The sequence below is a fragment of the Poecile atricapillus genome, chromosome 11 (assembly GCF_030490865.1).
Source record: "Poecile atricapillus isolate bPoeAtr1 chromosome 11, bPoeAtr1.hap1, whole genome shotgun sequence".
Taxonomy (NCBI): domain Eukaryota; kingdom Metazoa; phylum Chordata; class Aves; order Passeriformes; family Paridae; genus Poecile; species Poecile atricapillus.
The window spans coordinates 7,970,681-7,984,041 of NC_081259.1; the positions used below are offsets into that span (position 1 = coordinate 7,970,681).

Genomic DNA, 13,361 nt, shown 5'->3' on the forward strand with positions numbered 1-13,361 from the left:
GCTGTGAGCAGAAAATGGCTGTTACATCCCTTTGCCAGTGCAGAGAAGCTGGAAGGAGATCTCCCTCCTTCAGCAGATCCCAGCACAGGGAAAACACTTGCCCTACATTTTCCCATCCTTGTCTTGGAGAAAGGATGCAGCTCAATGTATGCTTCAGCCTCTGCAGGGATCAATCTCCCGAGACCATTTCTAACCCCTGTCAGATCTGCCTTTGCCATCATAAAAGAAATATACAATACACCACTTGCTGGCAAGCAGGCTGGAGCTACTGATGGCCCAGCTACGATATTTCTGAATTTCTCATTAGCCAACCAGCCCTTTCTCTGCATCCCACAATGCTTCCGTGCTTGAGACCAATCCTATGGAGGATTTTAGGCCTTTTATTACTCTTCTTTTTTTCAATGGTGAGGTTGTTTCAGGCCAAATGGAGGCAATGCGTGTACAGGAGACAGCGTCTCCCGTGCCTGGCTGTCCCCGTCCCCGCCATGGCAGGGGAACACAGTGTTTCGGCACCTCCTCCTCTGTCACAATGTTTTTCAGCTCCACCAAGCAAAGTGTCCAATTAGAGCAGAGCCTCTTGCTTCCATCTTTGCCGACATTTAATTAACATGCTGCTGCTGGCAGCTGCTGACAAATTCCAGAAACATGTTGTAAAGGGTTTTTGTCTTTACCCAGCATGGAAAATGAGGGTGTCATATCCCAAGGGGATGTGAATAGCTACTTTTGACTCCCCCCCTCAGGTGTAAGAATTACAGTGAGATGCACTGAAGAGACCTATCAGCCCTCCTACCTCCTTTCCCCCCCTCTCTTTTCCTTTCCTACTCCTCACATTATATCACCCTTGAAAACATGCAGGATTTTGGGCCTGGTTTTCATCCCTGTTTCCTCCAACTCTGGCTGAAGCGTGATGGTCCAGCTGAGACAGGGCCTGTCCTCCTCCCATCAAAATAGCACCGGACAGTGGAAGGAGCCATCTGATGACACTGGAAGAAATGTCTGAAGCCAAAAAAGAGGAGAGGCTCCTGTCAGCCTGTGCTGTACATGCAAACAAGGTTCCCAGGAGCTGGTGGAGGCCTGGGTAGGGCAGTTCAAGGGAAGGTGATGGCAGAGGCCATCATGTACAAGTGTAGCTGGACTGACAGATGGCATCACCCCGGCTGTGGATGGCTGGATGAGGAGAGGGTCAGCTGCTGCACCCCAGCATCTCATCCTCAAAATGAACCAGCCCGGCCTGTGCATCTTGCAAGGGCTCAGCCCCCGCTCTGGGGGCTCATCACCTTCTCGAGTGTCATCTCAAGGTTCCAGCTCCCAACCCAAATATCTCCCTGGATCGCATTATCTAATACATTGTCTAATAAACCCAGCCCGTACTGCCACCGTTCATGCCTCCACTTTGTTCCCAAGGCCCCAGGAGTGTCCTGGTGCCTCCGCTTTGCCCCGGGCAGCCGAGAGCTCTCCTGGCAGCTGCCAAGAGACGGCTCTGGCCCGCATCCCATCCCGCTCGGCCACTGACACACGGCGGCACAGGCCTGGAAAGAAGAACACCACTTTATTACATCCACAGCAGCTCGTTACAAAAGCGGCAGAGTGGGGCAGAGCCCCGGTCGTCACGGGAAGGCGATCCTGCGGCCCCGGGAGCGGGGCGAGGTCCTGCGGCGGGGAAGGCGGGCCGGCGGCGGGCTCAGGGCGAGGCGGGCTTGTCGGGGTTGTGCATGTGGTACACGTCGCTCTCCTCGTCCTCCGGCACCTGCGGCAGAGCCCCCTGAGCCCCCCGGGCCGGGCCGCGGGCCGACAGCGCCATCTCGTGCCCCCCGCCCCGCGCCCCCTCACCTCCCAGTAAACGCCGTCCTCGAAGCAGTTCTCGGCCGCCGCGTCCCCCCAGATGGGCAGCTTGAGGATGCCCCCTGCAAGGAGCCGGGCAGGGCGGTGGGCAGGGGCCCTGAGGGATGCGGCCGGTCCACCCAAGGGGCAATCGCAGCCCTGGCACAGCGCTCGGTGCCGTCCCCCCCAGGATGCATCCGGCCGTGGACAGGAGCGCACGGATGCCTCTGCTTCAGCTGCAGGCTGGCTCAACCCTGCCCTCCCTGTGCTCCCCCCGCCTTACCCACGATGGCCCCCCCAACAAATGCCATCAGCAGAGACACCACAATGCCGGCCGCCTGGAACCCTCCCTGGATACTGGGTGTCCGTGCCTGGTACACGCCGGTGAAGTCAAATGCCTTGATGAACCTGCCGGGGGCAGAAATGGTGGTGATTGCCCCTGGCAGGAGACATTCCCTGGCTCCAGAGGTACCATGTTGCCCTGCTCTCTAGGGAACTCTTCCCTAGCCCCATCCCTCTTCTGCTGTGGACCAGGAGAGCGTTGTGCAGTGACCAAAACACAGCTCACCTCCTTCTCTGAGCCCTGGCAAAGCTTTACTAAGGAGGAACCCAAAATATAAATATTCACTTTGTATTTCAGACTTTTAGCCTTACCTGACCCCATAAAACAATGTGGGGAGAGGGAGAACACTTTCCTCCCCACTGCTGCCCAGAATAATACCAAACAGTGGGACTGTGGCTCACTTCATGAGGCCACCCAGAGTCAGCTGCATAAATTTGGGCTACAATTCAGTAAGCCAAACACAGTCAGTGCACCCCATGTTTATGAGGGACATCCCTGGGCAACTCTGAATTATTAACAAAAGCTGTTATTTGCTCCCTGCTCCCAGCCCGCAGAGCTTCAGGTAAAATCTATTCTCAGGGAAGATTTTCAAGCCATCTTACCCTTCCTTTCCATACACATCCTCTGTGGCTGCAGCTGCTGTGATGGCCCCCACAATGCCCCCAATAAGGCCTGGCATGGCATGGAGGTTGTGGATGCCACATGTGTCCTGAATGTGCAACCTAGACTCCAAAAAAGGCTGAGGGGAAGGGAAGTAGAGAGAGATCAGGGAGTTGAGTGTGGCCCTGGAAAGGAGTAGTCCCTTCCATGCAGGACTGAGCAGAGAAAGAGGAGTGATACTGTGTCCCTTTAAAGAGCTAAATGTTTCTAGACAAAGATGTGAGCCAAGCTCAAAATAAACTAACATATCCTCCAAACAGGCTCCTGTTGGGAGTCTGAAACTTCCTGAGCATTTTGGGGCAGTAAAAGGAGTCAGAAGTGCATCTCATAAGGGATTCTGGAAAGCAGGAACCATCAAAGGGAAGTCAATCCATTTCTGGTCTCCTCAGCAGGACCAGGGCTGCAGACCCCTGGAGCAGCACTCACCGTGAAGTAGACATACCCCACGGTGGACACGATGCCAGAGATGGACCCGACAATGAGGGAGCCGTATGGAGTCAGCATCATCTCGGCGCTGGTGCCCACGGCCACGCCGCCGGCCAGCGTGGCATTCTGGATGTGGACCTGCAGAACCAACCGCCCTGCCTTGGCATCTCAGGGAGATTGCAATTGCTCAGGGATGGTGCAAATGGCAAAGTGGGAGAACCGGCTCTGAAAATGTTTCCAGAGGAAGTATCAGGGCCCATTTTCCTACTTGGTGGCGAAAAACAAGAAAAGAACAGGCAGCTTCTGGCTGTAGCACAGGTGCACATAGACTCCCACTCCCCGTACCACACACGTTCTTTGCATCCACAGATATGGGTGGGGAGTTGTGATGAGATGGAAATTGTCTCACCCGTGTGTCATGCAAGCTCTGCTGTCACAGAGACATGTCACCCACACATCTAACACGTACAAGTCAGCCCCCCGATTGCTCACGAGCTGCTGTGCAGGCCTCGTTTGATGGGGAGCGCTGCCAAAATGAGCTCTGCATCACACCTAGCAGAGCAAGTCCAGCCTCTGCTGTGACTTGGGTCCACCACAGGTAGGGCATCATCCCACACCTCAAGTCCTACAAGAGCCATTCCCACTTTCTTATTCAATATAGCCTCAGAGTTTCTGCCTGGATGCTGGTTTCATCATCATGCCCTGAAAACATGCGTCTGCTCAGCAAAGTACAAGTGCCAGTTGTTTCCTGGACCCTTGATCAGCCTCATTATACATCCCCTGGGCTCTCTGCTCCCATCTTACCATGTCAAGCTTGCCCTTCTTTTGCAGCATGCTGGAGAAAGCCATGGTGGTGAGGACACAGGCGGCCAGCGAGCAGTAGGTGTTAATGGCAGACCGGTGCTGGGCATCCCCGTGATCAGAAATGGCTGAGTTAAAACTGGGCCAGTACATCCACAGGTACAGGGTACCTGGTGGGATAGGGCAGATGGGATGAGGAAGAGAAAGGGAAAAGAGAAAATATAGGGACTGAAAAATAACCAACTTTGAAAAAGATATTTCTGCACAGGGGGAAATTACATCCCATAGTCCTGCTTCCCCAGATCCACACCCTGCATGATGAGACCAACATCAGGAAAGGCTGGCAGAGAAAGGGAACCAAAATGCATCCTTATCTTCCCAAGCACCATCTCAGCCCAGCCACTGATGAAGGGAGCTGAGTAACTCTGAAAGGTGAAAGACCTCTGGGATACAGAGCTCCTCAACTCCATATCCTGGCTTCAGTTTTTCCCAGAGACACAGGAGGACCCAGCCCTGTGCAGCCGAGTGGTCCCCATGTAGCAGCACCCGAGATGTGGGCTGACTCACCGATCATGGCAAAGAGGTCAGAGTGGTACACGGAGCCCTGCTTGTCCTTACTCTGCTCCAGGTTGGGTCTGTACAGGACCCGAGTCACCGTGAGACCAAAGTAGGCTCCGAAGGTGTGAATGGTCATGGAGCCACCTGCATCCTTTACCTGCAGCCATGGGAAAACTGAGGTTTGCTTCTGCAATTGCCACTCATTCTTGAGCTGAGGCCTGATTTGCCTTGTGCCCAGCTTGACAGAGGGACCCAGTGCTCCTGAATTGCCAGGCTTATGTGTAAACCCCAAAAGATCTCCCTTCTTCCCTCCCAGGGAAGTATGGCCCACTGCCCCTCTCCTTCACAATCTGCCTACTTTTGCTGTGTGAATTCTTGCATTTTAAATGCTTATGAAGGCAGTGGCTTGGTGGAGTCATAGCAAAGGGAGATAGTTTGGAGAGGTGCAGAGAGGAAGAAGCAGAACAAAGAAGGTACTACCTAAAGCCTTACATGAAGAAGGTTGAGGAGGATGTACTCATTCACTGAAAAGAGTGTGACTTGAAACAAAGTCATGACAAGGAGCTGTATGGGGCTGGTTTTGCCCAGGATGGCCCCAAAGGCAATGCACACAGAGCCCACGCAGAAATCAGCATTGATCAGGCTGGAAAAGTGGAAGAAAAATTGTGGTTTAATAAGAAAATACTTCTCTGTAAATCACTCTCACCTACCCACAGCTGAAGACAAAGAGGTGATTAAGAGACATCTCTGGATTTCCCACTGACCTTCCTCCCATCCTTACACACCCACACGATTCAGGTAATGTGGGTGATACGTGTTCCCAGCACTGACATCCGTGGTGCCTGGCTTGGCACTCAGGGGTGACACTCACCTCGTTTCCCTCTGAGCAGTACCACCCCAATGGCAGGTACCTTTGGACTAAAAGGTGGAAAGCAAGTGGAAGTATGTAGAGGGAGAACAACAGTTTAGAGACTGATTTGTATTTGACATTAGTGAGGGACAGGTGTTGCCAACTGCTTGGCTCTCATTCCAACTCTTCCACTGGCCAGGCCAGAGGTGCCATCCTAGAGCCCAGCTCTTCCTTACTTCTCCACTCCAATGAGGATCTTCCCATCCTTGAAAGAGTGGAACCAGCCTTGCATCAGGAGAGCCCACTGGATCCCAAAGGCAGCAAGGAGGAAATTGAAACCCACAGCTCCGAATCCATAGCGCTTGAGGAATGTCATGAGGAAGCCAAAGCCTACAAAGATCATCACGTGGACGTCCTGGAAAGCTGTGCAGAGGGAAGAGACTGTCAGCTCTGAGAGGACATCAGGGCTGCAAGTGCCACGTGCATTTGGTGTTGAAAAGAGACTAATTACATAAGTAGCAGTAGGGGGGAAATTCAAGAGAAAATGTGTGTTTGCCTCATGTCCCCATGTTTCCAAGTCTGAAAATGGCTCAGCTTTTGGAAACTGGCTTTTGGTTAAAAGGCTCAGCCTTTAAAGTAAATGTTTACTAAAAGCTTTGTGCAAAAGAAGACCTGAGAGTAATGGAGTGTATAGAGGAAAACATTTTTCTATTCAGATTGTTTTTTCCCTTTTTGTAAAAAACTCAAAAAACATCGTGTGAAATGAACAGTCAAGTTGTGTTAAAACATGTAAATGGTCATTTTGGGTAGGTCCATTCAGTACAAGGTCCTGGTGAGAGCAGGGAGAGCACAAGAACAAGGAAAGTTTACAAATACATTTTTAAATGCTTTGGAAATCAGCAGCAAAATACCCTTGAGACCAGAAACCCACCTTGTGAGATTTTTAGTGCTTAAACCAGAGTGACCCAGTTCTTCCCACTAATGGTCAGACCTGCTCACCCAAGCCCCTCAGATGCCCTTCCCCGGGGGAAACCAGATCTGTGTGAGCCTCTTGAAAGACCTTTTTGGTGCAGTAAACCTGCTGTACTTTTTAATGCTGCACGTTTCTATCAGATAAGCATTGCTTTGCAATTAAGTGAGCTGAAACACTTGCATACTTATAAATTGAACCATGCAAACCCTCACACTGCAGGCCACTCAGCCAGCAGAAAAAAACAGGAGACCCAAGGCTGGGATCCCCCCAGGGAGACTCCCACCAGCAAACCCATGCTGCAGATAAATACAGCAGTGATGGAGCTAAACCAGAATGTTCTGCATTTTGCTTTGCACAAATCACTATAGCCACTGTATCCAGCAAAGTCTCTGCACTCAGAGAATGTGTAAGCTCAGGGCAAAGGAAATTCTGTGGCTGTAAGTCTGCTCTACCCTGAACTTGTGCTGAAATCCATCAGCCCCTAGTCTATTTCAGCAGGGCTTGTGTCTGCTGCCTCCACTAAGGGCTAGTGATGACTTGCATGAAGTGCAGCTCTGTAGAAGCTGAGAGTTTTATCCTTTTGTGCTTTAGAAGACGTTGTAACTTGTTTAAGGATGAACATTTCCAGGTTCAAGCCATGTAGTGCCATGCTAACCTGATTGCTTTTGAAAAATGCCCCCCATGCCTATGAAATCACTCTTTAAAAAGGAAGGAGATGAGATCTGCAGCTGGCACTGTTCAGCAGAGGTCACTTCAAAAGCCCTTCTCCACATGTCCCAAGAACCAGTCTTACTGTGGTTTTACCACACAATCCTGTAGACTTTTCCTCTGCAACTGTATTTATTTTCCCTCTCTTTTTTCCAGTGTAAGCAGCACACATACAGCTAGATTTATCTGCTGCCATTTGCATTGTATATTCATTCTTTCATCCTAAAAGCAGAACTGCACAGGTCAGAGTTAAAGGTGTGGACTCTATGCCTTCCAAAAACCCAGAGGATCCCACCGTGTGTTAGACCCTGTATGAACTCAGGAGGAAGAGCAGATCTTTCTTTAAACCACACCCAAACCTAAAACCTTTTTCTAACCCTCGCCTTTGTTTTCCCTTAGTAAGAACAACATTGTTAGCACTCAGAGGCAGCACAGGCATTGCCATGCCCTAAAGGTTTCATAAGCCTTCTTTTGTGGCAGGACAATTGCCATAATTATCAAGAGGAAGTGTTTGGGCTTTGGGAATGCTCTCTGAGACAAAAAAAAATCTAATTTCTTTTCCTCTAGAGAGCAGATGAGTCACTGATTACAGAATACCCACGTGCAATCCAAAATGAAAAGGAATGTGCTCACTGACTGGACCCGGAAATGGGCACCACTGACACAACCAAATATTGGCTTCCTGAAACCAGGACAACTTCCCTCTGCCTGTCTTCCCAATCTTCTCTGGCTTGAAGAACCTGTTTGCTTGTCACTCCCATCCCTCTGCCATTGCAGACAGCTGCTGTGGACAGCAGTGGTCGCAGATATGTTGGTACAAATGATCTTCAGTTTCTGAGCACTGGACAGACACAAGGATTAAAATATCAGGGCTTGGCCACCTTATGTTTGTCCATCTTTGCAGGGAGAGAATATTTCTGATTAGATAAGGGAGAAAGAACAGCTGTGCTTTTGGGCACGTGAGCCCTTCCTCAGGTCTGAAAAAGAAACATAATTCAAAGCTAAACTGAGCAGTTGCCCTTAGATTGATTTAGTTGTGTTGAATCCATCCTGCTATTTGAGGGGGAATATTTGGCACTGCAGAGCTGGAGTGGGATATGAGGACAGAAGAGATGTCACTTCCTTAGCTCCCACACACTCTTTCTTGGACTCCCGATGTCCTCCCAGCACACCAGTGACAAGAGCAGCCCTCAGGCACTGTTGCTGCTTCACACCAACCTGTGTGGGGCTGGTCCCAAAGGCAGATGTCCAGGGAGAGCCCAGAGCAGCCATGACCATACATGAACCTGGAGCCTGACTGAGCAGCGGGTTTGTATAAGCAAATCCTTTTCTGAACTAGCTAATCCTCAGCAGCCACAGGTTGCTATAGCTCCTTTGATTTAGCAGGTGTTTTTAATGGAAATGTTCTAAATAGATGCATGACTCAGGCCTGTTGCTTCCTTGGAAACAATTGCCTACAGAAGCAGCCTGTTCTGAAAGGCTCACAAAGATGACCAGCCCTGGAGATCAAAGCCACCCAAAGGCACTGCCTGGCCAGAAGAGCTTTAACCTTCTGAATAATTTCTGTGTCACTACGATGCAGAGACCCAAGAACCCTGGGAACCTGGCAGCTTAGGAGGACTCTGGCACTGAAATGCCAGTAGCTAAAGGGTAATTCACAAGTGAGGGGGTGGACGGAGGAAGAGGAGGAAGATGTCACAGGATCTCGACAGCCGTTCCTCTGTGTGCAGAGAAAGGCTTGCTCTGATCCAGAGCTGAGGGAGGGGGCAGCAAGCTGAATCTTGCAGAGTGTTGGGAACACGTCAGCCCTATTCCTGGAAAAAAGACGTCATGGTACCCTGCTGACAGAGCCCCAAGGCACTGGAGGGCCATGAGGCTTTTCTCTTGCTCTTTGGTGAACGCCAAGCCAGCCTCTAGGCAAGAGCACAACTTTCTAGCAATCAGTGGAGACAGCGCCTCTGACAGGCTCTGCCACAGCACAGGATAGGATGGATGGGATGGCATGGGTTGGGATGAATGGGACGGGGACCAGGCAGCACAGGGATTAGGCTTCCAGAATACTCACAGGGGTATCGAAAGTAGAAATCGTTCTCTATGTCACTGGTCAGGTTCATCTCTCGTTTCTCCTCCTCCCAGTGCGCATCAGCTTCGGCGCCAAAGCGCACGAAGACTCCGAAGAGGACGATCATGGCCACCTCCCAGAGGAGGCACACGAGCGGGAGCCGCCAGCGCATGTTCGTGTTCTTGGCCATGCCTTGGTGCTCGGCCTCTCCAGCCGGGGGGACTGTGTGAGCCCGGTCCCCGTGCCCGCCCAAGGCTGGGCACATATATAGGTCGGAGAGGGCGAGGTGGGGCCCAGGGAGGTGCCTCCGGCAGGATCACATTTCAGACCACTGGAGCTTCAGCAGGGTTGTTGCTCTAACCCACCTTCCTCCCTGAGAGGAGGGACAGGCTTCAGCACCTTTCCTCCGAGCTGCTCCGAGCACCTTTGAGCCCTGCCTCCACGGGGACGAGCAGATGTGGAGGCCAGGGTGACTGGGGAGTGGAGCCAGAGTGTCCAGCCCCCTGCTCTGCCCAGTCCCACACCCCTTCCCTGCCCCTGGCAGGAGCACCCTGATCCTGCTGTCCCCTCCCTCCTGGCTCTCGGTGCTCCCCTCGCCTCCATCCCCAGCTCTGAGGTTGCCCTTCCCCAGCTGGCACTGTGGGTGCCCTTCGCTCCAGCTCTTGGCTTTTGGAAAAGCAGCTGAGGTGTAGAACAGGAGAAAGAGGAAGGTGTGCGCTTCAAACCAGGTACCAAGATCCTGCATGAGTGCACAGACACGTGAAGGCCCCGCCAAGGCTGTAAGCATGTTCAAGTGACACATGTTCCACAATTTCCCAAAGTGATTTATCCAGAGCATCCTCCTGGCAAGGCAAACTGAGCTGGGGCTGCATAACCAGGGCAATACTGTGAGATGGTGCTGGAGGTCTAAACATCCCCTCCTCTGGTATGGTTTTCCTTTAATTAACAAACATAAACACAAAACTCCATTTTTCCTACTGTTTTGAATTATGTTCTCTTTCCCCAAAGAGCCAGGCAAGTCCTTCAAATGGATCCCAGCTCCTTCCTCTGCCTGCAGATCCCTGGGTTGCCTGTCAGTCTTCAAGAGATGAAAGACTGCAGCCCAGGCAAGCTGCCCAAATTTGCTGATGGCATCTAATTGTGGCCTGCAGGCTGAGCAAGCAGCACTGATTTTGGTGTTGATTAGGCAATAATTTGAGTTTATTATTTTTTCTTGTGTGCTTTCTTCTCAAAATGACAGATGGCAGAAAAATGCTGTGGATGGTCTTGAAGAGACTGACGGCCACACAAAATAATTCTCCAACCTCATTTGAACCCCGTGCAGGCAGCAGGATAGAGACAGCGTTAGGAAGAAGAGAGAAGCCCGTCTGCCTTAGCCCCTACCCTGCACGAGCAGAGCTCCACGTGACTGGGGTCACTTTTTGGGGACACCTAAAGCAGGGGGATGTTGCTGTTGTCTGAAAGATGAGCTCCCCCTCCAGCAATGCTGCTCAGGGTGTGGTTTTGGGTCTCCCATTACACAGGGGTTCTGCAGGGCCGTCTCAGCCGTACACACCAGGATACAAAAGCTCTCCAGCTAGAAAGAAGCTGAAATCCCCAAACAATACTTGATCTCTAATTGCTGGAACACTGTTGACAGATGCATGTTTCTGTGCCAGCTACGTGGTAAGACCAGTATTCTGCCCTACCCTAGAGCAGCCCTTAGACACCTCAAAAAAGGCAGCACAGAGGAGCACTTTAAAACAAAAGGGAACTTGCTTAGGTACTGTAGCCACCAGCAGCTACACTCTGTGATTATTCTAGCAAAAGAGTAACTGCAGAGCTTTTCTAATCTATGGCATCACTGAAATGGCAGTCTCCAGAAAAGCAGATTGGAAAGCCCTTGTGCAGACCCCACCTGCTGTCCCCAGCCCCTCTCCTCATGTGTGGAGGCCAGGAACAAAGGCTAATGGCTTTTCTGCTGCCTGATAGTCTCACCTTGCTGCACTGCCTGGCGCTGCCCCTCCTTATCAACCTGCAGATCAGCACTTTGTCACTGCATCACATCAGGGCTGGCATGCTCCACTGGCTGTCCATGCTGTGAGAGCCCATTAAAGGACCAGCTTCTCTCCAGCCTCCTTTTCAGGGCCAGGAAAACACTGGGAAGGCTGATGGGGCTGTGCCAGCACATGTGTGTGCAGCAGTGCTGGCAGAGCACTTCCTGTGATGGGTTAGACCACCATTGCATCCACCCTACAAGGTACCCAGCTGTGTGGCAGGACATGCAGGCCAGGTTTCACCATGCCTCAGTCACAAAGGTGCTTCAATGTCCTGTTGGAAACTTCAGGCTAGTGTGAACTTCCTCCACCACAGAATTTTGCCCATCATGTCCAGCACCTGTAAGAGTTGCAAGGTTTCTCCAGAAAGTCACTGGGATGATGCTGAGGGAGAAGGAATGTTTGCCTTTCTGCTTAAGAGATGTGGGACCAGGTCTAGCAGTGTCTAGATCTAACCCAGATCTAACCCAGATCTTAGTTACCTTGGGGGAGGGTTGTACAGTACTGGTCCCAGCTGGGTCTCTCCCAGTTTCTCACTTTTATGAGCACTAAAAATATTTGAAGATGTAGAGACAAAATCTAAAGCACAGACCTCCTTCCCTCTTGCCTGGAGGCCTTGGGGCAGCTTCACCCTGATGGGAGGGAATGGGCGCTCCCTGGAATCTTGGTCAAAGCAGCCACTACCAGTAGTCTTTGGGCACATGGGGTGGAGAAGGCACTGGAGAATGAGGATTTGGGGAGTCTTGGAAGCCTGGATACAGCACAAGTGAGACTCTGGGCATTGCCCAGTATCAAAGATGACTTGTTGCTTGTGCAGGTCTTTGAGCAGTGACCTGAAAGCAAAGCATCTGAGTCAATGTCAGATTTTTTTCAGGCTAGTTCAGCAGGAAGGCAAACAAACTTTCCACTGGGGCAGGACAGAGTGGTGGCATGAGGGGAGATCAAACAGTTCATTTAGATTTGGGCATTCTCGTCCCTTTTTTCAGACCCCACTATTAAAGTATCTTTTGGAGATAAATGTTGGAAACAGGAGAAAATGAAGCAATAGTTTTTTAAGTTCAAGAAAAAAATCTTATCTGAATCAAAGAGACAACCACACGTGAGCCAAATTCACAAATTATTTTTCTTGTGCCCTCTCCTTCCTCCCAAGAAACAGCATTTATCAGCAAGTAAATGATTGTCCAGAAAGAACCCAAGGACTGTTTCAGAGGGAAATCGGTGTCCTTGTGAAGCAGGCAGAGAGGACAAATGTCTGTGAAAGCAGCATAAACACGGGACAGCACAAGAAGCAGAGGCGTGTGAGCAACTCTGGCTGTCACACTGGGAACACACCATCACCTGGGCTCAGCCAACACCTCTTCTGGCTTTCCCAAGAGCTGGATAGGCTTCCAGAGCAAATACACTGCAGTAGGCAGGAAAGGAGAAGGAGTTTGGGTAGCTAGCAGCAGTTCCCATGTTGGAAGATGTCAGCCTTTGCTGGGAAACTCCCCTTTGCCCTGGGTTTGTTTCGGGTCCCAGGTGGACTGTGATAAGGCAGGTTTTGGTCACACTCTGCTAAGTGTCCTCAGCGGACTGCTGGGACAGATACCAGTGGTTGGACAATGGCAGTGACATGGTGTGGCTGGCTCTTCTTCAGGGCTCAAACAGCAGAGAGATGTCAAGCAGCGAGAGATGTCAGTCCCCAGCCAGGAGAAGGGAGCCCACAGTCCCAAGGCTGCAGGCTGCCCTCTGCACTTTTCCAGGGAGACCTGTTGTCCTTCTCTTGCTCTTGGTGGCAGGTTATTCCCACCCACCCAAGTGGATCAGCTCCTGGTTCCAGCCCATTAAATCCACTTGTGTTCACAGTCACCAGCAGAGCTGAATGGGCCATTTAGTGCCCGCTTGTCTTTGTTGCTCTATAAATACATCTGGTGACACTGGTTTGGGCTGGGGCATTCAAGCTCTGGAGGTGAGGGTGGAGCAGACACCCGGGTGGCTCCGCTCTGTGGGGATTCCTCTGCCTTTACCTGCTGTGATCACACCTTGACCACTGACACCATGGGGTAAGATGTCCTTCAAGCCCTGCAGGGAGGGGTTTTTCTTGGACAAGGCAGCTGATGACAACCCAGGGTCTTCCACAAGCA

The 13,361-nt window shown here is 51.3% G+C and overlaps 1 protein-coding gene across 1 annotated transcript; it reads right to left on the bottom strand.

Moving 5' to 3' along the window:
* Positions 1–1,530: 1,530 nt before the first annotated feature.
* On the bottom strand, positions 1,531–9,639 carry RHCG (Rh family C glycoprotein). The gene is made up of 10 exons (XM_058846852.1): positions 9,206–9,639; positions 5,696–5,882; positions 5,102–5,252; positions 4,619–4,766; positions 4,055–4,221; positions 3,251–3,388; positions 2,767–2,903; positions 2,105–2,229; positions 1,831–1,904; positions 1,531–1,747 (listed from the first exon to the last, which is right to left on the bottom strand). Exons 1-10 carry the CDS (start codon positions 9,465–9,467, stop codon positions 1,682–1,684), a joined length of 1,455 nt encoding a protein of 484 aa, XP_058702835.1. The 5' UTR covers positions 9,468–9,639; the 3' UTR covers positions 1,531–1,681.
* Between the last annotated feature and the right edge of the window lie 3,722 nt (positions 9,640–13,361).

Excerpts from the sequence above, each read along its gene's own strand:
- RHCG (XM_058846852.1), bottom strand. The coding sequence starts at position 9,467 with ATGTGCCCAGCCTTGGGCGGGCACGGGGACCGGGCTCACACAGTCCCC. Across the intron at positions 2,904-3,250 it reads TGGGGTATGTCTACTTCACG|CCTTTTTTGGAGTCTAGGTT; the intron begins GTGAGTGCTGCT and ends CCTTCCCCTCAG. Across the intron at positions 1,905-2,104 it reads TGTTGGGGGGGCCATCGTGG|GGGGCATCCTCAAGCTGCCC; the intron begins GTAAGGCGGGGG and ends GGCTCCTTGCAG.